The following is a 21,762-nucleotide window of genomic DNA, read 5'->3' as shown; positions in this document are numbered from 1 at the left end:
CCGCGGTGACACCGCGGGGATCGGGGATGGAGCCGCGTACCGAGGGGGTCATTGGGGGCACCGGGGGGCCCCTGCGGGCAGCACCCCCTGTCCGCTTTGCCCCTGCCCGCTCTGTCCCTGCTCGTTCTGCCCGTGCCCGCTCTGCCCGTGCCCGCTCTGCCCGTGCCCGCTCTGCTCCCCCACCCCTTTCCTCCCCTCTTTGCCCCCCGAGCCGCCCACCCCCTGGCCCTCCGGGACGCCGGGGGGCGCTGTCGCGGGACGCGGGGAGGGGGCCGGGGCGGCGCTCGCTGGTCTCTGTGGTGGCGGCGGCCCGGGCTGGCGGCGGGCGGCGAAGATGGCGGAGCCGAGCGGCGGCGGCGGCCCCGGGCCTGGGCCCGGCGGGGAGGGCCAGGCGGGGCCCGGCGGGGCGCTCATCCGCGTCACCGTGAAGACCCCCAAGGACAAGGAGGAGATCGCCATCGCGGACGGCGCCTCCGTGCGCGAGGTGAGGGCGGGGGCGGCCGGAGGGGGCGGAGGGGCCTGGCGGGGGCGTGAGGGGCGGGGGGGGGGCTGGTGCGGGGGAGTTCACGGGGCCGGGGAGCGAGGTGAGGGGTTTTTGGAGAGCGAGCTGAGGTTTGTGACGGGGAGGACTTTCGGGGGGACGTGAGAAGCAGGGGAAGGGGAGCTTTGGCTGGGGGGGTGTCAGGGCGTCCGGTGGAGCTCTCGGGGACCAGGTCAGAGCTGGAGGGGCGGCGGGGGGGTCCTGGGGGCAACCCGGGCCTTTGGGCCTTGTTGGAGCCAGGCTGGGAGGGAGCCGGGAGACCGGGGGAGGGCAGGTGCTGGCGGGCTTTAGGAGAGGACAGTCCCGGGCGGGGGCAGTTGGTCCGGGGTGGGAGGCACCCGTGGGAGGGGTCGTGGATGTCGAAACCACATTTGTTGCGGGCGTGTGAGGGGTGTGTGAGGGCTCGGAGCGCGGCTCTTGGGGGGGTGGCGGTTGTGGGAGGGGTGTGAAGGACGGGGTGGGGTCTGGGGGCTCGGCCCGTGGGCTGGGCAGCGGGGGAGTGGGAGGGGAGGAGTTCCCTGAGCGGGGCGGGGTGGGAAGGGTTTTGGAATTGCGGGCAGAGCCGGCTGGGTGCGTGGGGAGCTGCAGGGGGGGAAAGGTGGGAGTCGTGGGGTGGGTCTGGACCCCCCTGGAGGCGGATCCCCGAGGCGAGGGGAGAGGAGCCGGGCAGGTGTTTGGGGACAGGGTTGGATGGGGAGGAAGAAAAGGAGCATCAGCCCTTCCAGGGGGGGCTGGGGGGGGGTTCTTCTCCTGCTAGGGAGCAGGAGGGGGCTGGGATTGGCAAAGGCTGGGATTGGCAAGGGCTGGCTCCGGGGCTGGCCCCAGTGCCGTGGAAGTGGCAGTGCCCACTGGGATAAGGTGTCATTGCTTGGTCGGTCGAGCACAGGGCATGAGGTCGGCCTGTGAAGGACCTGGCAGGAATCTCTGGGCAGCAGGTCACGGTGTGGGCACGGGCTGTGCACATGTGGCCCTCCTGCTCCTTCCTCTGCCGGCTCCAGGGAGCCCATGGCTACAGGGAGTGTGGAGTGAGGGCTCTGTGCAAGGGTGGGACATGGAGCTGTGCAGGGAAGGCACAGAGCTGTGGGGCCAGGGTGATCTCTGGGCCTGGGCTGTGCTCTCCCCAGCCTTGTTTTTAGGGTTCTGGCGTGAAGATTGTGAGCTCTGGGGCAGACATGGGCTTTGCGCTCTGTGCTGGCCTTCCCCTCTGAATTCCCTGTAATTTGTGGCTTTCAAGTGCAAGGCTTTGTTTCCTCCAAATCAGTTTGGGAATGCCCTGGTGGGGCCAGCAGTGACAGCGGTGTTGGCAGGTGTTAATCCCAGCACACCACCCAGTAAGGAAGAGATGCCCGTGCTCCGTGGCGCGCTCACAGGGAATTCGGTTGCAGAAATAGGCATTGGAGAAGACCTAGTTTATTTCCATTGGCTGATATAGGATTGTTCCCTTTTCCATAGAGCTCTGTCCTGTATTGAATCAGAGTTAGGCTTTCCTTAGGAAAAAAGCTCAAATAAGCAGAGACAAAACCAGTTCAGTCATTCAGAATAAATGGTGTGTTTGGGTTAGGCCTGAGACACACTTGGTCTGGCTTTGGAAGCCTTTAGCTCTTCCCGAGGGAATGGCTGTGTTCTTTCCAAGATTTACTCCATGTTTTGTGAGTGCAGAGCTTGTCTTTGCTTTGTTTTGGTTTTCCTTAAACACCTCAAACATGCTCAGCAACTGGTGCCTGAGTGGTACCTGGGCTCCGAGGGCCTGTCACTCCCTTGTGCTGTTCCCAGAGTGGATCTGGTCCCTGGAGCTTTATATTTCTGGTCTTGGTCCTTTGCCTGAAAAATGCTCTGTTTGTTTTCCAGTTCAAAGAAGAGATTTCCAGGCGGTTTAAAGCCAAACAGGATCAGCTGGTTCTGATCTTTGCTGGGAAGATCCTGAAGGATGGAGACACGTTGAATCAACATGGGATCAAAGATGGGCTGACTGTGCACTTGGTCATTAAGACTCCGCAGAAGTAAGAGTTTGGTCTGGGGGGCCGAGGGCAAATGAGGGCTGGGAATAGCTGATGGTGAGGTTCCTGATGAGCTTTCCCAGGCTCTCCCTGCCTGTAATGGGGTTTGTCACCCACCTGTGTGCTCCATGGGTGTGTGGCAGGTACTTGGTGGGGCCGGTCCTTTAACATGAGTTTTGTGTGTGTGGCTTCATGTATTTTGAGCCTTTAGAATTCACTAATCTTGGAAGAAGCCATCGGAACTTGATACTGGTTCTAACAAAGCCAAGTTGCTGATAACAGAAATTACTTTCTCATGAATTTGTGTTGCTGTGGAAGCCAGCACCCAAGTTTTTCTGTCATCTCCTACCATGTACTCTGCTCTAAGCACAGTGGGTGCTCCACTTCGAGAGTGTGTGGAGGTTCAGGCTGTGTGACCACGTGCACAGAGCAGTGTGGGAGTCTCCAGGGCTGCCTCTGCCTTGGGCTCCTGCCATGGTGTGTCTGGGCTCCTGGGAAGCTCCAGGGTGGCATCTCTGTGCAGTTCTGCCGTCTTCTGGGAGAGCTGCATTAATCAAAATGGTTATTTTGCCCTTTTTTTTTTTTCCCACCTGTTATTTACAAAGACAGGGATGTGTATTATCAGGTCCTGCAGGAGCCTCTCCCTGGGTTCTGCCTCTCCAGGTAGCTGAAAAGCCTGATGCTCTTCTTCCACTGTCCCCACAGCAAATGTGGTACTGGTGAACCATTTCAAAGGGTGAATCAGAGCTGTCCTGAGCTGCTCATTTTTCTCCTGCCAATAGTCCTAAATACATTACAGTTTCTCCCTGTGCTCATAGAAACCAAGTGCCCTTTCTCCAGCTTCCTTCTTCCTTTTTTGTTCAGCTTCCTATTTACTTTGTTTCCCCACTCTCTGCCTCTCTCAGTGGCTGCTGGTTTTCAGCAGCAGTTGGGTGAGTCTGGACAGTGGACAGGGACCTTTGGGATTGATCTTACAAGTGCTAGAATAAGAGTGAAAAAGGAAAGGGAGTTAGACAAAAAGAATAATTCTTGGTTTGGAAAAGAAAAAGTAGAGAAATAATTGTTCTTATTTTCAGAGGTATAATAGCATTATTTGAGGCAAGTAAAGTGAATTTTCTGGTCTAAATTCATGTGAAAGCTCTTCAGCACTAGTCCAGGACTCACTGTTGTGACTGCAAAGGCTTCAGAGAATCTTTAAATGTTCTGTTTCAAATTCCTGGAACACTCCTGAGAAGGAACTGTGGTGACAAGGTACTGAACTGGGTTGGTGTACTTAGCAAAGCTGACGTCCAGCACCTACTGCGTAGTGGCCTATGGCACAGTGGCTGCGTGGGTGTGTTAAAATAAGCTCCAGACAACTTGTGTTGGATGCAGGAGTCTTGCATGAAGGTACAGCCAATGGCAGAGCTGGGAATTTGGAGCCAAACTGCCCATAGCTTTGTGGGACAGGTGCTACTGCCTCGTGCCTCAGTCTCCCTCTCTGTAGAGTAATGCTGGTACTTCTTTTTGCCCCAGGAGCACTGATAGGAATATTTAAAAGTGCAGAGTCTCGTTTACCCCTTGTACCAGCCCTGCTGTAACCTCCTGTGGTTTCTGTGGGAGCAGCAGGAGGATTTTCCTGTTTGGAGCAAACTCATTGCTCAAGGATATGGCTGAGGTAAATAGTTCAGTGGGATTCAAGGAAGAGCTGGATACAACTCAGGGTAAGACCTGTCCAACTGCTCTGTATGGGCGAGGACAACATGACAGGGGCTGCAATGCATCAGGATGGGAGGCAGAATCCAGCAGATGGGAGGCATCTGGGAGCACAGCTGGGATGCGTGCAGGCAGGGTTGGGATAGGAGCTGGGGCTGGCTCCTGCGGGGGTGACCGGTGTGCTGGGAGCTTGGTCAGCGTGGGCTGCATGTCCCGTGACCCCACAAAGGACTCTGCTCGCCCTTCCCTAGCCCCAGGAGTTTAACACCCTCTGATCCTTTGCAGGGTCCAAGATTCAACATCTGCTGCTTCTGCCCCCAATGCTGCTTCTGCCCCCACTGCAACCCCCTCTTCTCCTGCTGCCCCATCTCAGCCCTCCACATCCAGCAGTGCCGGTCCGGACACAGGGAGTGGCAGCAGACGGAGCAGCGGGTCAGGGACCATGGGAGGTCCTGCAGATGGAGGCCCCAACAGTGCTACATCCATCCTCTGTAAGTGGGGGCTGTGAGAAGGAAGGATTTTCTGGGATTAGGAGTCAGGGTTCTTGACCCCCGTTGTTGTCTCTGCTCGCTGTGGGCTTTGCCTGAGTCACTCCCGTAGCAAACCTCAGTGTCCCTGCTCAGTGTAATGCCACAGCCCTTAGTGAGGTGTGTTGTAGGGGTGTCTTCCCTCAGAGCTGGCTGCCATAGGAACGTGGGATACCCCTGGGTTTGTGGGGTGCAGTTCAGCTGATGTGCCTGTCCTCTTTTTGCAGCTGCCGACAGTTACTGACTCACGCCTCTCTCCCCGTGTGTTGTTCCCTCTCCAGCTGGTTTCGGTGGCATCACTGGGCTGGGCAATCTTGGGATGGGCTCTGCCAACTTCATGGAGCTCCAGCAGCAAATGCAGCGGCAGCTGATGTCCAACCCAGAGATGCTTTCCCAGATCATGGAGAATCCCTTGGTGCAGAACATGATGTCTAACCCTGACCTCATGAGGCAGATGATCATGGCCAATCCCCAGATGCAGCAGCTCATGGAACGAAATCCAGAGATAAGCCACATGCTGAATAACCCGGAGCTCATGAGACAGGTGAGTCACACCAGGGCCTCAGTAAAGAGCGTTCAGGAGAGTCTTTGTGGACCAGCTTTAGTGTCTGCTCTGCTGAGGGGGAGTGGGAATGCCAGAACAGTGGTTTTTGGAGCTCTCTTCCTTCCTGCTGTGAGCTCCCAACAAACAGATGGTGGTCTTGAGTTATGTGAATACTGATTACACAACCCACATCCTTGCAAATCTTGTCTCCCTTTCAGAGCTATTGAATCCATGGTGTGTTGGGGAAAAAAAGGATGCTGGGAGTATCCTAGCATGTTGCCTACAAGACTACTGTGTTCTGATTCAGGAATGGGAGTAAAAGCAGTGCTGGAGAAGTGAAGCTACTGCAAAAGCTCTTTGTTTCTCTCTAGTTCTCTTGACAGATAAAGTACAGAGCCCCGAGCTGTATAGTCAGTGTTTCACTACCTATATCAGTGGGGAGCACTAGTGTAGGCCGGGATCCCAGAGGGCTCTGATTTTTCCCAGAACAGAGAGGACCAGTTCCCTAGAGGACTGGCTAGAGGGAAGCTTAAGGGTTGAGTGAGAAGTTGAGGGTGTTAATAGGACTCTGCTGTTTCCTGGGAAGGCTTGTCAGAAGGGTTGTGCTGAATGGGCCTAGTTTTCATCTGCTTCTCGGTTATTCTGCTTTCAACTGTGTCAGCCATTCATGAAATTCCAGAGCTGCAGGACTAAATTGTGAATAATCCGTACGTAAGCAGATCTTCAAATGAGACCTGAATATTCCTTGTGCGGGAGAGACCCATCAGAAGTCTGGAGAAGGTGGAAGGATTCAGCCTTTTCCGCCTTCCCAGCTGTTGAATGTAGTCTATCCAGTGTGAGTCGGAACATATGGGTGTTAGATGTTTGGATGTCCTGATACTGCTTAGAAACAAAACAGTCTCATCCAGCCTAACTGAGGCTGAGAAGGAAGAGAGGCTGAGCAAGGCTGGGAGGAGCTGGGATCCCTGGGCTCTCTTTGCTTGGATAAATGATCTCTCTGCTCTCTGCCTGTGAAACGGGTTTAATTATCCTCTTTCTCCTGGGAGCTGAGATTTAACTCTTTCAGGACTTGGCTAGGGGATCAGTAGAAAACTGCTGGGCTGCTGACCAGGTTCTTGATCCACCCTGGTCCTCCGTGGCACACATGGACCTGAGCTTTCCATCTTTTCCTCCTTCTCCCAGACGATGGAATTGGCTCGTAACCCTGCCATGATGCAGGAGATGATGCGGAACCAGGACCGTGCTTTGAGTAATCTCGAGAGCATTCCAGGAGGATACAACGCCCTGCGCCGAATGTACACGGACATCCAGGAGCCCATGTTCAGCGCAGCCAGGGAGCAGGTATTGGCTGCCTTCCTCTAAGTGGGGTGTAGTGTGGGAAGGGGGATCATTCCCTGGCCCCCATGCTGGTGGGGCAGCTTTTCTAGAGCGTGGCTGTTCGTGTCCCTCCAGTGCAGGCACTGGCCTGCAGTGCCTCTTGTTACATGGGTTGGGGTGTCAGAGCAGAGACCTGCCCTGGCTCCTGCAGTCCCCCAGCAGGCTTGATGCCAGCCATAGCCCATGGGCAGGCCCCCGTTGCCTTGTTAGCACAGCCCTCTGCTCTCTGGATTAGCTGGAGCCTGACGCCTTTGGAGCAGAGCTGGCTCAGATCCAGCTGGCTTGGAGCGCAGGAGGAGGGAGCGCAGGTCTGGCTGCAGAGGGCTGTGCAGACATACTCCAGTCCAGCATTACCTACTGGTATGTCCGGGCGCTGGTTTTACAAAGGCGTTTTGAAGCCTTGCATTTAGGAGCCAAATCTGGAGGCTGTGGCCACTCCTGAGCCTGGTCTTTTTCCGAGCGAGGTGTGTTGTGGATTGCAGATTTCTCAGGAGGCAAATCATGGCACATGTTTAGCATATTCTGGACTTGGCTGAATGTGATCGGCTGTTCCCTGGCTCGCTCAGTGCTGGGGTTGGTCTGACCTTCTCTGCTGGGACTAACTGATTCCGGCTGTTTCTTTTTTCTTTCTCCCTAGTTTGGCAACAATCCTTTCTCTTCCTTGACGGGGAATTCTGACAGCTCGAGCTCTCAGCCTTTGCGGACGGAGAACAGAGAGCCGTTGCCAAACCCCTGGAGCCCCACGCCCCCTGCTTCCCAGAGCCAAGCACCCAGCAGCGAAGGGAGCACGGGCTCAGCAACCACCCAGAGCACCCCAACTGTATCCAATCCCTTTGGGCTGAACGCTGCCAGCATCGGGGCTGGTACGTGAGGGGGGAGCTGGAGGATGCTCCTGGCTGAACAGGTCACCCAGGCTTCGTCGGGGGGCCAGTCTCTCTGGCATTAGAGCCCTGTTCGGAGCTGTTCTCCAGAGGAATGGTTCTAGCCCAGTGGCAAGCACAAATGGATTGTTCTGGTGTGCCTGTCCGAGGGTCCCTTTGGGAACTCTGGTGTCCCTGCACTCTCAAGAGCAGGAGAGTGGCCAGCAGAGCACTGCCATGGTGTCCACAGTGGTGTTTGCTGCTGGCTGGGGGATGGACTACAGGCAGTGCCGTTACCAGTGACATTGTATTTCGGACATTGCAGCGGCACTCAGGCTCATCAGGGATCTTTTTCTGTCTTCCCTTCCCCTTGCAGGCATGTTCAACAGCCCAGAGATGCAAGGACTCCTGCAGCAGATTTCTGAAAACCCTCAGCTGATGCAGAACATGATCTCTGCCCCTTACATGCGGAGCATGATGCAAACTCTTGCCCAGAACCCGGACTTTGCAGCACAGGTAAAAGTATTGCAGTCATCTGCTGTTGCCAAGCAGGCTGTGAGCACAGTGAGACCAGTCTGCTGCGGGGTCAGACTGGTTCCTCCTGCAGACACCGGAGCAGAGTGAATACACACAGTTTGGCTGTATTTCTTGGTAGCCTGAAGGCAGCCCCAGCTCTGAGCCCTGTGTCTTAGCAGAGCTCCTGACACAAGAGGTGGCTTTCAGAGGGACATGGGAATGGCCCTTCTCTTTTCCCATGGCCAAGTGGCCCCTGTTCAACACTGCTGTCAGGAACTGAGCTGTCCTGGTTTGGTCCCTCTTAGCAGGGGAGCATGTTGAAAGCCCAGGGAGGGAGTCAGGGGCATGAATGATCTATTCTTCATGGCTTAGTCGTGTAGGGTTTAACAGCCAGTCAGTGGCAGCAACCCTCTGACCCTACCTACGTGTGCTGTCTCTTGCTAGATCATGGTAAATGTCCCCCTCTTTGCTGGGAATCCACAGCTTCAAGAACAGCTCCGCCTTCAGCTCCCTGTCTTCTTGCAGCAGGTAAAAGGCCTCTGGCTGGCCCTGTGCTGCCCTCAGCCCCTGGCTCCAGAGCTTCTTCCCCCCCACTGTGGGACAGGCAGGATCTCAGCTGCTTGGTCAAGTGCACTAGGAAGCATGTGGGCTTGGGGGGCTGGGCTGAGGAAGGAAAGAGGTTGCACAGGGGAGACAGAGAGGAAGAGCTTGGTTAGACAAGGCAGTCTGAATTAACTCATCGAAATTACTGAAAAGTGGACTCCAAATTACGCTCATTAAGCTACTTGGAACCCCTATGTGGACAGTCTCCCACTGTGTTGAGTTTACAAAAATTAACACAGCTAGTTGTGCTAGAGCAGCTGGTTCTCAGGTAAATTAGATTCCAAAGGCACGTGCCCCCAGTTCTAATCTGATTCACCCAGTTCATTTAGGAAACCTGATCTGAGCTCTGTGAGTGTCCCTGCAGATGAGCCCTGCGGTCTTGGAGCCTCGGAGGAGGATCCAAATGCGGGGGTCGGCGCTGGCCGCGGGCGAGAGGCGCAGCTCGGCGCCTGCTCGAGTGCAGCAGTGCTGGATCTGGGGCTGCCCGAGCTCTCGCTGGTTGGTACCATGGTGTCTTTCTGCCTTGGTCCCCAGATGCAGAACCCAGACTCCTTGTCCATCCTCACCAATCCTCGTGCCATGCAGGCCCTGCTCCAGATCCAGCAGGGACTCCAGACGCTGCAGACGGAGGCCCCTGGACTAGTGCCAAGGTATGGAGCACTCCGGAGTGGGGTCATGCAGGCGGAGCTGCTGTGCCTGGGACCAGCAGGCAGAACTGGCTGTCAGTTCACTGGGGAGATCTGCTTAGGGTGCTCTGTCCTGGGGCAGTTGGGTGTGTGCCTGCAGGCCTCTCTGAGCCTGGCTAACTAGCACTTGCTCCTTGCTTGTGCTTCGCTGGGAAGTCCTTGACCCTTTCTTTTTGGAGAAAAGGTTTGGAATGCACTTGGTCCCTCCCCCATCCTTTGTTTGCTGTATTCGGTGTGGACTGAGCTCAAGAACTGTATCTCTGGAGAGAGATGGACAGTCACAAGGCTGGGTGGGTGTGCTGGGGCAGGCTGGGCTGCTGGCCCTCTGCTCGCTGTCACTGTGTGTCATGCTCAATCTCAGCAGTTCCCTGCAGGCCTCTGTTGGCTCTGCTCACTCACAGCGCCACGTGTGACTGAGGCACGGACACAGCCGGTTCTGTTTCCAGAGCTGCCCCATAGCTGGCCTGCTGGCTGCCCTGCTGCCCAGAGCGCCAGCGTGCCCCTGAGCGTGCCCTGCCTTCCTCTGCAGCCTCGGCTCCTTCGGCATGCCCCGAATGCCCCCGTCCTCCACAGGAGGAAGCACAATCCCGGAGAACCCCGTTCCCTCTGCTTCGACGCCGGCCAGTGCCTCTCCAGCCGGGGGTGGTAACCCCCAACAGCAGCTCATGCAGCAGATGATCCAGCTGCTGGCCGGAGGAAACTCTCAAGTACGTAATGCCCAGTGGCTCCTGGGACAGGCAGGGAGGTCTCCAGGGGGCTCCCCATCCCACCCTGCTCGGGGGATGTGGTTCCCAACAGTCTCTTGTGGCTGTGGTGCTTCAGGCCAGGTTTGGTGTAGGGGTCTGGCTGGTTCTTTGGGGTGTGGAACCCTTTGCAGAGATTTAAGCTTGTAATGCTGGGGATCCTACTCCTCACACTGCTGCTGCCGTCGGTACCAAGCCAGGACTGACTCTGGTGTGGCTGCTGTGCCACAGCCTGGGGGGACATGGGGACTGTCCCCACACAAGCCTGAGGCTGAGCTGAGGGTCCCTGTGCAGCCGTGGCTGCCAGCCCTGCCCGTGTTGGATGCTGTCTCTGCTCTCTGACTCTGCTCTCTCTCCGTCCTTTCCCTCACAGGCGCAGAGCCCTGAAGTGCGATTCCAACAGCAGCTGGAGCAGCTGAATGCCATGGGCTTCATCAACCGTGAGGCCAATCTCCAGGCGCTCATTGCCACCGGCGGGGACATCAACGCAGCTATCGAGAGACTGCTGGGCTCCCAGCCTTCCTAAACTCTGTCCTGCTGCCCCACAGACGTCAGCACATGCATCCATACACATGCACAGGGGATCTTTCCGGAAAGCCCGCCATCATTTTCATATCTGACAGCTGTCCATGTATTTAAAACAAAAAGATACAGCTTAACCCCTGACCTTCCTACTAAGTTAAGATTTCATGTTGAAATGCTCTTTAACTGGCTTGTATGTGGATTCCAGTTCTCATCGTGGCCACAGAGACTTCAGATGTGTATTTTTTCCTAAATATGCCCTGTCTCAGACACTCTTCTCTCTCTCTCTAGATGGTAGAGGCGATACTTCTAGTTACTTACCTGAATGATTGTGTTTTGAGTAGCTTGATTTTAACTGTACATGATTCCCTTCCCTAGCCCTCCTTTCAGGCAAATATTTAAAAAATTGAGCCGAGTTTGGGGATTGGTTATTTCTCTCAGCATCTTGTTGGGAATGGATCAAAAGAAAAATTGAAATTACCTGGAAATTTCTGATGTCATTTGTCTTAATGTTCCCTGGGATGAAACGAGCCCGTATCCCTCACTCACAGGTGCCTCTGATCTCCTGGTAAAGGGTTAATGGGTGCGAAAACTGCATTTGAAGTGTGGTCTTTATGCTCTTGGGGTGGTATAACAGAGTCCAGGGGTCTGCAAGGACCAGGTGTGCTGTTCTTGAGCTTGAGTTGAGGGTGCTGTGCAGAGGAAGGTGTTTGGAAGGTGTGTTCTGCCCAAGCAGTGTGGTTCCTGAGCAGAGGTGTCGGGGGCCGCTGACTCCTGTGCTCGGTGGGCTCATTTCTCCAAGTGTAAAAACTAAAAAGGAAATGGAAAAATAAGTTAATGATCTTTTTCGCTTCACTGGAAAATGTTGAAGTTCATGTTCTTCCCAGTTTAGATCCATCCTCCACCCCCCCCTCCATTCTGATGTGTTTGAATGTTCTGACTCTCTCCAAGAGACTCCCCAGGACCAGCAGGGTGGTATTTCCCAGGAGCCTCCATGGCTGTGTAATTTGCATACACCATTTTTATCAAAGGAAAATAAATGCGCACAACCATCTGTCTCCCTGCATCCCTGTCTCGTCCTTGCCTGCCTTGCCTCAGCTGGGGCATTCCCAGTTCCCCAGGATTAATCCATTCTGTGCCCTGTGCTCACCTCAAGCAGGTAGTGGGGGTGTCGTGCTCCCTCCCCACTTGGCCCCTTCTGCTGCCTTCCCCTGTGGCAGGAAACTTCAGGAATGCTGCTGAAGGTTCCCAAACTCTGGCTCTAAATGTGCCTATTTGAAAGCTTCCTTTCAATTAGAATTGGCAATTAGCAACCCTTGGAACTGCTGTGAGCTGGGAGTTAGTGTTATTTGGTACTTTCAAGTTTCTTTCAGTGTGGGAGGATTGGGCAGTGAGAGGGAACAGGAGGAGTCCTGGCGCTGCTTCCTGCATACCTGTAAAACCTGTTGCACCCAGGGGCTCCTGAGCTGGAGCTGGGCTCGATGGGTGCTCATCTTGCTGAGAGTGTAGGTGGTGGTGGAGAAAACACGTGAGTGTGCGAGCTGGAAATGCTCCTGCCTGTGTGTGTGTATCCCAACTAGACTGGGATCCCTTGGAGGAAGATTTGGAAAGCAGCTTTAACCTCTTCTGGAGGCCGTGCACAGATCTGTGGACTGCTTTGTGTGACCTCTCCTCAGACATGGGAATTTTGCACACGGCTGTGTAGGGATGGGAGCTGGAGGGGTTGGAGCTCTTCCAAATGTCGCTGATCGGCCCCTGAAATGGGCTCCTGAAAAGGCCTGCGATCCTTGTGATCTCTTGGATGTCCCTTGCTGGCATTAAGGTCTCTGTCCCTGCACATGCCAGCGCTTGCTCCTGGGAGGATGGATGGGGCAAGCAGGGAAGGAAGGGAGAAAAGGGAGCACGGGGGGTCACAGGGAGACATACCCCCATGGTGTGTGTGAACCTCTGAGGAGCAAAACTAGTCCCAACCCTGTTGTGTCTGGCCAGGCAGAAACAGTTCTTCCACCCCCCTTGGTGTCAGCAAGGTGTGACTCAGTGGTGTCAGCGTGACACTGGTGTCAGCCACCCCAGTTCGAGGGGATCTGGGGTGAGGGATCCGCCCATGCCTGAGGGATCTCTGTGTGTGTGAGGGATCTGTGTGTGCAAGGGGGTTTGTGTCTGAACAGGGACTTTGAGGGATGGAGGGATCCAGTGAGTCCAAAGCTGGCTGGAAATAAATCCCTGTATGGTGGAGAGATCCTGCTGCGGTGTGGGCAGATGGCTGTGAACCACTGAGAAGAGTCCAGAGCAGCCTGAGAATCACAGAATGGTTTGGGTGGGAAGATGCCTCACAGCTCATCTCGTTCCATCCCCTGCCATGGGAAGGGACACCATCCACTAGCCCAAGTTGCTCCAAGCCCTGTCCAGCCTGGCCTTGACTTCCAGGGATCCAGGGGCAGCCACAGTTTTTCTGGGCAATCTGGGCCAGTGTCTCACCACCCTCACACCCTCACCCTCCTAACATCTCATCTCAGTCTCTTCCAGTTTAAAACCATTCCCCCCTGTCCCATCACCTTCTGCCTGTGTTAAAAGTCTCTGTCCATTGTTTTCACGAGTTCCCCTTAAGTCCTGAAAGGCCATGATGAGTCCTCACAGGCTGTTCGTTCAGTTCTTAGTGTCTCTTGCTTGTTGAAGCAGGAAAACACATTTCTCCTGTCTCTCCGTTCCTCACCTGCTGCCAGCCCACCAGCCAAGATGCTAAAATAGAGACACAGAGAAGCCTGCAACCTCTTGCATCCATCTGATGCCACCTCCCAGCTCTCCACCCTCCCCCAGCAGCCTGGCAAGGCCACCCACTCCGTGCTGCTCCCAGGGGCTTTGTTGTACTGCTCATGGGGAAGGAAAGCTGGGAGGGAAGGGCCTGTGGCTTCTTTGGTGTTGCTAGCAGGAGAATGGGACCATGGTGTGGGACATGGTGGGGATGAGATCAGAGAGCTTGGAGGTGTGATGGATGCAGCCACTCCAGCCATGGTTACCCACAGAGGATGGGGGGTTTGGCCCTTGATACCTGCAGGGGATGGGGGGCCTGGCCCTTGGTACCCATAGGGGATGCAGGTCTGGCCTTCCCAGCTCTGGAAATAAAGGTGCTTTGAAGGCTGATGCGAAGGAGCCATTTAGTGAAACCTTAATCCCCTCTAGAGCTTTCCCCAGTCCCTGGTAAGGTGCTGTTCAAAAGCCCACTTCCAAAGGAATGACCACACTTTCTTGCTCCCATATCCCTCCTTCCCGAAAGAATTACCTAAAGGTGTTCTCACTGATTTTTTTCCTCTTATTTTACTCCAATAAATAGAATTAATACTTTCAAAATATAATGGAGGGAGCAATTTCCACAGCAAGTAGTGGTGAATCCAGTTGATTGATTGGGAGAGATTTCTGCTGTCAAGGACGTATTTTCACTTCATTCCTTCCCCCCTTCCCTGGAGCAGATCTGCAGCCTTTTCCCACAATATCCCAATGTAACACTTCCAACTTCAAAATCAAACCTCCGAAATGTGGAGGAGGGAGAGATTGCAGGAAACCAACATTTACATTGCTTTCAAGAAACCATTTTTTTATTACTAAGATCCATGAGAGAGGTGGTTTCCTGCAGCTACAGCCCTTATTATGGTGTGGCAAGTTCAAAGTATCCCAAGAGAGGGTCAGTAGGGAAATACCCCGGGATTAGGAGGTCATGGAGTGGGATAGCTTGGAAAATATATATGTGTGTGCATGTGGAGCTGCTGCAGCACCTTTGCTCAGCCACAGGAGCCATGAGGAAAGACTCAACAATGCTCCTTGGCCTCTCTGCTCAATTCTGCAACATTTGGGGCAGAAAACAATGATTTAGAGCTTGGTTGGGCCACGGCCAGCCTGGGTGGCTTCCTGCAGCAGGACCCAACCATGGCACATTCAGGGCCATATTCATGTTGCTCTGACTTGGTTTATTTTTAATTCCTCCAGCAAGTTGACACCTGGTTCCCAGTCCCTGCCTGGCCAGTGCTGGCTGCACTGTTTCACTGGGGTTTGCTGGGGGTGTTCCCAGCTCGCAGGGCCGACTGTGCTGGAGCCAGCACCGCCCACCAAAGGAGGGAACCAGTTCCTGGGGCAGGACAGAGACTGGGATTTGTTGTTTGCTCCCTCTGAGATTGGAAACAACAAAATCACAAGTCTTCCAGCCTGCCCCAGAGCTGACAGAGGAGGGGTGGTCCAGAGACACTCAGTGGAGCTGTCCCGGGACAGAGGAAGGGAGAGGGGAGGCATTTTGGCACCTGCCCTTCCCTCCAGGTCTGCTGGGCCTCTATGTGGCCCCACGTAGGATCAGGCCTGGCTGGTGCCCCTGAGCTGGCACCCACAGGTCCACCAAGAGCTGTGTCACCCACGAAACCCAATGGATTTCTAATGTGCACTGGGAAAGGGTCCAGGGTGCCCGAGGGGCTTTGCAGCCCTTGGCTGCTCCTGGCAGTAGTGACACAAGGCCAGTGGTTGTCCCCAGTGTCCCCCCAGTGTTAGTGATGTGGCTGAGCCTGAGCTTTGCCCCCATCTCCTGCCCAGGACAGCTCCAGCCCAGCTCTGCTGAGGACAGATGAGAAGCCCCCCCCACTCCCCACGCTGCCCTGGGAAGGGGTTCTGCTTTTGGCAGATTTTGCAGTGCTGGGACCTTGCATCGTGCCCCGCTCCTGTTCCTGTTTCCCTGGCTGTCCTGGTGGGAACATCCCCAGCCTCGCTGTCTCCGTTTCCCTGCCCGTGAGCCACATCTGGAGTGCAGCTGTGAGATGGCTCCCCTGCAAAAGTTATTGCTGCTCTTTCATCCCAGCAAAGAGAGCAGAAAGTGGTGAAGGTAAAAGTGGCTGAGGCTGCTGCCCTGTGGGCTCTGGGCTGCTGCAGGTTCCCACCTTGGTGCTACCCTGGAGATAAGCCCCCAGTTATCAAGGGGAGCGGAAGAGAGGAAACAAAGCATGAGGAAAAGCAGGAGGGACGCCAGGGCTGGCGTAGGGGAGGGGATGTCCCTTGATCCCTCAATGCTGCTGCCACGTGCAAGGGCTCCAGCAGAGCCAAGTGTGGAGCTGGTGCCTTTGCTGTGTGTCTGCGGAGGCAAGCACTCCACCATGCAGTTCACACCCCACGTGCACCCCACTGCACACCTGGCACCATGTTCCCATATCCCCATATCCCTGTACCCCCACGTTCTCATTTCCCCATATTCCTGTATCCCCATATCCCCGTTCCCATATCCATGTATCCCCCTGTTCCTGTATCCCCATATCTGTGTATCCCCATGTTACTGTATCCCTGTGTCCCCATATTTCTGTATCACCATCTTCCTGTGACCCATATCTGTGTATCCCTCACCCCTGTATCCCCATTCCCATGTTCCTGTGTCCATGTTCTCATATCTCCCTGTGTATCCCCATTCCTGTGTCCCCATACTCATGTATTCCCCTCCCTGTATCCCTCCATCCCCATATCTGTATATGTCCGCTCCCATATCCCCATATCCGCGTATTCCCCTGTTCCCCATCCATGTCCCCTGTATCCCCGTGTCCCCATATCCCTTTATCCTCATGTTCCCATATTGTGCATCCCCGTCCTTGTATCCTCCTGTTCCCATGTCCCCGTGTCCACCTATCCCCACGTTCCCCTGTACTCGTATGTGTGTATCCCCTTGTTCTTGTATCCCCGTGTCCCATATCCGTGTATCTTCCTGCTCCCGTATCCCCATATCTGTGTATCCCCCTGTTCCCATGTCCCCATATCGTGTATCCCCATCCCTGTATCCCCCTGTTTCCATGTTCCCGTGTCCATGTATCCCCACGTTCCCCTGTATCTGTGTATCCCCCTGTCCCTGTATTCCCGTATCTCCATATCCGTGTATCCCCACACCCCTGTACCCCCACGTTCCCATGTTCCCATATCCCAATGTCCCCCCCCCTTCCCGTGTCCCGCCCCCTCCCCGGGTGCATTTCCCGCTCTCCGCCCCCTCTCGCGCACGCGCAGAGCCCCTTCCCGGCGGGCCCCGCCCCCGGCCGTGACCCCGCCCCCGGCCGCGTGCGCGGGCCTCGGTTCCGGGGAGTCCCCCGGGCCTCCGGGAACCGCCGGCGACCCGCCGAGACCCCCCGGGACCTCCCCGGGGCTCCCCGGGACATGAGCGCCCCGGGACCGCCGGGCCGCGGGATGCGCTTCGCCGAGACCCAGCTGCGGCGGCACGGCTGGCGCCGAGGTGGGGCCGGGCGGGGGTCCCGGGGCGGGGGTCCCCCGACTGTCCCGCCGTCCCTTGGCCCCTCCCGAGCGCCCCGCGCTCCGCCCAAGCCCCAGAACCCCCCGGACCCGGCTCCCCCTGCCAAGCCCCATCTCCCTCCATGTCCCCCCCAGCGCCCCGTTTTCCCCTGCCAGGCCCCAGCTCCCTCCAGCTCCCGGCTCCCTCCAGTACCCAGCTACGCCCGAGCCCCGGGACCCTCCAGGCCCCAGCTCCCCACCCCAGCCCCCGGTGGTCCCCAGCCCCCGGTGGTCCCCAGTCCTCCCCGGCGGCGGGTGATGAGTGGCTGTGTCGGCAGGGCAGGGGCTGGGCAAACGGCAGGACGGCATCGCCGAGGCCATCCGGGTGAAGGTGAAGTGTGACACGGCGGGGGTGAGTGCAGCCCCCCTGCCCGGCCGGGGCCCCGCGCCCACCGCCCGCCGCAGTCATTCCGGCGGCTCCTCTGCACCCCGCAGGTGGGACACGACGCGGCGGAGCCCTTCACCTTCCACTGGTGGGACCACGTCTTCAACAAGGCGGCTGCCAACATCGCTGTGGAGGCCGGGCAGGTGGGAGGGCTGGAGGGGCACCCTGCTCAGACAAGGGTGGAAAGCAGGGGAGGGGGTTGGGGTCCCTTTGGTGGTCCTTGTGCTGCCGCTCTGTGCGTGTCCCCGCAGCCCCTCTCAGCATAGGGACCGTGGTGGCAGAGACGTGCTGCTAGAGGGGTGAAGCCCCTTGGGCAGATCGTTCCCAAGCCCTTTGTCTCTCCCCTCCAGGATGGCATCTCCGTGAAGGCGCTCTCTGAGCAGGGAGGTGGGATCAGCAATAAGAAGCCGCGCAAGGCCGGTGGCACCAGGGACCTGCTGTACGGCCGCTTCGTGAAGGTAACTGGCCCTGGGATGCAGCTCAGAGAGCAGCTGGTATCTCTGCAAAGGTTGTGGAGAGCTCTGCACCCCCCTTGCAGCACGGCCCCCAGCCTATTGCTGCTGTGTCCCCCTTCCTCACGGCCCCTCTGTGTCCCTGGTGCAGTCGGCCACACTCACAGCCTGTGGGGAGGAGTCCGTGACGCTGCCCACTGGCTCCGCGAGCAGTGAGGAGGAGGAGGAGAAGCTGGACCTCTCTTCAGCCAGGAGGCAAGGCTGAGCCCCATCTCCACGATGAGGAGGGATGAGGGCTGCGAGGGGCAGCCCCGGTCTGAACCGTGCCCCTGCCACACTGCTGGGGGGTGACACGTCCTCTCTGTGTCCCGCAGGCTGACGGACGAGGAGCTGGTGCAGGCGTGTGGGGGCCGCACGGCACACAAGTGAGTGGCTGGGGGGGCTGCATGGCCGAGCTGGGGGGCACGTTTCCTGCCAGGGAGATGCCAGATCCCACTGCCTGTGGTCGTTGCAGGGGTGCCCGTCATGGCCTGACCATGAGTGCCAAGCTGGCGCGCCTGGAGGAGCAGGAACGAGCCTTCCTGGCCATGTACCAGCACAAGGAGCAGCAGCAGGAGTTCCTAGAGAGCAGCCCCCTGGCAGAGAGCCAGGGCAAAAAGAAGAATAAAAGGAAAAAGTCCAGAGACAGAGCTGACCCTGAGGTGCCCCAGAGCCAGGAATCAAATGGGGAGGAGGAGGAGGTATCAGGAAAAGAAGTGAAGGTTGTGAAGAGGAAAAAAAAGAAGATCTGGGAGCCAAGTGGAGAAGAGGAGCTGATGGGAGAGGGAGAGAAGGTCATGAGGAAGAAGGTCACAGAGCCATGCAGAGAAGAGGAGGCATCAGGAGAGGAGGGGAAAGTCATGAAGAGGAGGAAGAAGCCAGAGGCATGCACAGAACAGGAGGTGGCAGGAGAGGAGGGGAAAGTCATGAAGAGGAGGAAGAAGCCAGAGGCACACACAGAACAAGAGGTGGCAGAAGAGGAGGGGAAAGCTGCAAAGAGGAAAAAGAAGAAACAGAAGCAGGAGGAGGAGGACAAAGAAGAGCCAGCTGAGACAGACATACCTCTAGAAGGCACAGGTGAGCCAGACTTGGGACACAGCCCCAGGAAGAAGAGAAAAAAGAAGAAAAGGAAGAGGGAGCCAGAGTGAGTAAGTGCCACGGCTGCCGTGTTGTGCAGCTGCCAATCCCACCTTGCTGTGAGGGTTCTGATCCTGGTGCTGGTGGGTGCCCAAGGGTGCTCCAGGCTCGTCCCAGACAGAGCCCAAGCACTGTGGCTCAGCCTGGGGATGCTGGGCTGGGCTGGGTTGGTCTGGAGCTGGATCGACCTTTATTTCACCTCCTGAGCCTTCACTGGTCAGGGGTGACCCCAGTTCCCCCCAGGCCCTGGGGCAGGGACCCATTTGCTGTGGGCTCGTCACAGAAGGACACAAGGGGACAGACCCTGCAGCATATTGAAGTATTTTTTCAAGGGCACAAATAAATCTTTATTGCAGTGAGACCACCCTGAAGTGTGAGTGGTGCGAGAGATCACTTGGATCAGGCAGCAACCCCAAACAGAGCCCCCCCCAGCAGCCCCCCATCACTCCCACCTCCTGGGCCTTTGGTCTGCAGTGACCTTTGATCCTGCTGGGTTGGGCTGAAGCCCAGCAAGGTGCTGAGCACCCTCCCAGCAGAGGCTTGGGCAGAATTGGGCCCTGATGTGCAGTACTGAAGCCGAGCCCAGCCCCTGTGGCCCCAGCCCCTGTGGCCCCAGCCCTATGTGAGCTGCAGGACACAGTCCGTGCCAGGGTATGCTGGCAGGTTTAGAGCGTATTTCTCCTGCAGCGCAGGTGGCACAAACCTGCCCCCGAGGAAGTGGTACCGCCCAGCAAAGTGCGTCGCCGCCTTCTTGGGCGCCGTCAGCGAGATGAGCATGTCGGGCTGGAGGCCGTCTGCCTTTCCCTTCTCCACGTCCCAGCCTGCAACAAGAACCATGGTTGGGCTGGAGCCAAGGGACCACCTTGGCTGGGCACCTTCCTCCAGGGGGTGCGGCCGTTACTCACCCGAGGGGATGTCGATGCTGGCGATGGGCACCGTGACACGCTCCAGGGTGCTGAGGATGCTGCCGAAGGGCTCCCGCACCGCTCCCTTGAAGCTGAATCCAAAAATCGCATCCACCACCAGGCCGTAGAGCTCGTCAATGAATGCAGCCTGCAGCAGGGATGGCAGCAGGTGAAGGGCAGCCTTGGGCACTGCTCCCCCTGCTCCCAAGCTGGCAGCTGCCCCTCACCTCAGTTGGGAATTCTGGGAGGAAGGGGATGTCCATCTTCTCGCACTGGGTGATCAAACCTTCAAAGAGGGGCTTGCTGGGGCGCTTGGGGTAATACACGGTGGGCAGGTAGCCCTACAAGAGCATGAGGAACCTGAACTAATCCTGCTCTGGCACCAGCAGCAGCCAGAGGAACAGGACCCCAAAGCCTGCGGTTACAGGGGCACATGGGCATTGGCAGCCTCACGGGGAGTGCGCAGAGACTCACAAACATCTTCAGGTGCCGGGCACAGACCAGCCCATCGCCGCCGTTGTTCCCTGGCCCGCAGATCACAAGCACAGCGGGCTGGCTCGTCGTGAAGGAGCTGGGTGGGTAGGCCTGGTAGGAGATGTGGAGTTATGGTGGGAAAGCAAGGCCACACCACGGAACCAGGACTCCCACCTGCCTCCCACGATCCCAACCTTGGTGCTGCCACAGCTCTTCCCATGGGACTGGGACCCCACCCTAGGACTCTTCCCAGGATCCCCACTTGCCTCCCTGGTGTCCACCTTGGCAGTGGCACAGCTCAGTCCACGGTGCTGGGACCCCCCAGAACCCCTACCTTGGTAATGGCAGTGGTGCAGCTCAGTCCACAGTGCTGGGACTTCCCCCCCCAATACCTTCAACTGCCTCCTGGGCCCCCACCTTAGCAGTAGCACAGCTCAGCCCATGGTGCCAGGACCACCCTTGGGATCCCCCCTGTTCCCGAGGGCCCCCACCTTGGCAGTGACACAGCTCTGCCCACGGGACTGGGACCTCCATAGAACCCTTCCCAGGATCCCCACCTGCCACCTTGGTGGTGTCACAGCTCAGTACACAGTGCTGGCACCCCACAGGACCTCCCCTGCCCCTCAGGACCCCCACCTTGGCAATGGCAGTGGCACAGCTCAGCCCTGCCAGCTCCATCAGCTGGTCCACGCTGAACTTGTACTCAGTGAAGAGCTCCTGGTCGATGGCCTGGGCCTCCTCCTGCCTGGGGGGAGGAGGATGGCACCCCTGGGGACCCCGACACTCAGCCACCCACAAGGTCTGCAGGGCTGGGGGCTGCTATGATCCCCTCGACTTTGCATGAGCCATGGGGACACACAGGGTCCAGCTCCCCATGCTGAGCCCCCCCATGTATATCTGCACCCCAAACCTCAGGTCCTGCCCGATCCCTTTGCACCTCTCAGCCCCCCCATATCCTGTCCTCCTCGACCCCTTACCCCCTCACCGTGCCCCCTCCACTCTGCCCGCCCCCCCCGCACCCTGCGGACCCCCAGAACCCCCCGCCCGCTCTACCACCTCCTCCTTCCCCCCGCGCCTCCCCACCCAGCCGTACCCCAGGAAGCGGAGCCCCTTCGGGCCGGGCCCCCCGCTGGGCCCGTGCATGGCGCGGCTGGGGGGGCACCGGCCCCACTCCCGGCCCTGACCCCAACCCCGGCCCCAACCCCAGCCCCGGCACCGCCCGCCCGCCCGCGCCGCTGCCACGAGCAGCCCGAGCCCCAGCAGCGCCCTCGGGCCCGGCATGCGGCGGGCACGGCCCGGAACGGCCCGGAACGGCCCGGAACGGGGCGCGGAGCTCGGAAGGAGCAGGCGCGGGGCCGCCCCGGGGCGGAGCGACCGTCACCGAGCGCCCGGGCGGGGCCGCGCAGAGCCCGCGGTCCCTCCCCGCGGCGGGACTCGGCGGTCCGTCCAGGCCCCTCCGCCCTCT

General features: G+C 57.7%; 3 protein-coding genes across 4 annotated transcripts; 2 read left to right on the top strand and 1 right to left on the bottom strand.

Moving 5' to 3' along the window:
• The first annotated feature begins 311 nt into the window (after positions 1 to 311).
• On the top strand, positions 312 to 11,669 carry UBQLN4 (ubiquilin 4). 2 transcript variants are annotated; one of them, XM_027742435.2, is made up of 11 exons: positions 312 to 484; positions 2,390 to 2,541; positions 4,519 to 4,724; positions 5,042 to 5,304; positions 6,487 to 6,645; positions 7,319 to 7,544; positions 7,918 to 8,057; positions 8,502 to 8,585; positions 9,195 to 9,310; positions 9,876 to 10,053; positions 10,463 to 11,669. In XM_027742435.2, exons 1-11 carry the CDS (start codon positions 335 to 337, stop codon positions 10,613 to 10,615), a joined length of 1,827 nt encoding a protein of 608 aa, XP_027598236.1. In that variant the 5' UTR covers positions 312 to 334; the 3' UTR covers positions 10,616 to 11,669. The 2 variants fall into 2 exon arrangements, with proteins under 2 accessions (XP_027598236.1, XP_027598237.1); XM_027742436.2 differs by lacking the exon at positions 8,502 to 8,585.
• A 5,038-nt stretch (positions 11,670 to 16,707) lies between these two features.
• GPATCH4 (G-patch domain containing 4) lies at positions 16,708 to 19,282 on the top strand. Its single transcript, XM_027742452.2, has 7 exons — positions 16,708 to 16,849; positions 17,184 to 17,257; positions 17,341 to 17,433; positions 17,641 to 17,748; positions 17,894 to 17,997; positions 18,117 to 18,167; positions 18,257 to 19,282. Exons 1-7 carry the CDS (start codon positions 16,774 to 16,776, stop codon positions 18,927 to 18,929), a joined length of 1,179 nt encoding a protein of 392 aa, XP_027598253.1. The 5' UTR covers positions 16,708 to 16,773; the 3' UTR covers positions 18,930 to 19,282.
• Positions 19,231 to 21,635, bottom strand: NAXE (NAD(P)HX epimerase). The gene is made up of 6 exons (XM_027742455.2): positions 21,391 to 21,635; positions 20,934 to 21,042; positions 20,298 to 20,408; positions 20,051 to 20,164; positions 19,824 to 19,971; positions 19,231 to 19,739 (listed from the first exon to the last, which is right to left on the bottom strand). Exons 1-6 carry the CDS (start codon positions 21,576 to 21,578, stop codon positions 19,537 to 19,539), a joined length of 873 nt encoding a protein of 290 aa, XP_027598256.1. The 5' UTR covers positions 21,579 to 21,635; the 3' UTR covers positions 19,231 to 19,536.
• Between the last annotated feature and the right edge of the window lie 127 nt (positions 21,636 to 21,762).

The sequence above is a fragment of the Pipra filicauda genome, unplaced genomic scaffold, assembly GCF_003945595.2.
Source record: "Pipra filicauda isolate LSUMZ 115617 unplaced genomic scaffold, ASM394559v2 scaffold453_size531900_pilon, whole genome shotgun sequence".
Lineage (NCBI taxonomy): Eukaryota > Metazoa > Chordata > Aves > Passeriformes > Pipridae > Pipra > Pipra filicauda.
This window is presented reverse-complemented; position numbering and strand designations above follow the sequence as displayed.

What these genes read in the sequence shown, in the direction of transcription:
- GPATCH4 (XM_027742452.2), top strand. Translation starts at nt 16,774, where the DNA reads ATGAGCGCCCCGGGACCGCCGGGCCGCGGGATGCGCTTCGCCGAGACC. An exon ending in TGTACGGCCGCTTCGTGAAG is followed by an intron (nt 17,749 to 17,893) that starts GTAACTGGCCCT and finishes TCCCTGGTGCAG; the next exon opens with TCGGCCACACTCACAGCCTG. An exon ending in GACCTCTCTTCAGCCAGGAG is followed by an intron (nt 17,998 to 18,116) that starts GCAAGGCTGAGC and finishes TGTGTCCCGCAG; the next exon opens with GCTGACGGACGAGGAGCTGG.
- NAXE (XM_027742455.2), bottom strand. Translation starts at nt 21,578, where the DNA reads ATGCCGGGCCCGAGGGCGCTGCTGGGGCTCGGGCTGCTCGTGGCAGCG. An exon ending in AAGGGGCTCCGCTTCCTGGG is followed by an intron (nt 21,043 to 21,390) that starts GTACGGCTGGGT and finishes TCCTCCCCCCAG; the next exon opens with GCAGGAGGAGGCCCAGGCCA. An exon ending in TCCCAGAATTCCCAACTGAG is followed by an intron (nt 19,972 to 20,050) that starts GTGAGGGGCAGC and finishes TCCCTGCTGCAG; the next exon opens with GCTGCATTCATTGACGAGCT.
- UBQLN4 (XM_027742435.2), top strand. Translation starts at nt 335, where the DNA reads ATGGCGGAGCCGAGCGGCGGCGGCGGCCCCGGGCCTGGGCCCGGCGGG. An exon ending in CAGTGCTACATCCATCCTCT is followed by an intron (nt 4,725 to 5,041) that starts GTAAGTGGGGGC and finishes TTCCCTCTCCAG; the next exon opens with CTGGTTTCGGTGGCATCACT. An exon ending in GCCCCTGGACTAGTGCCAAG is followed by an intron (nt 9,311 to 9,875) that starts GTATGGAGCACT and finishes CTTCCTCTGCAG; the next exon opens with CCTCGGCTCCTTCGGCATGC.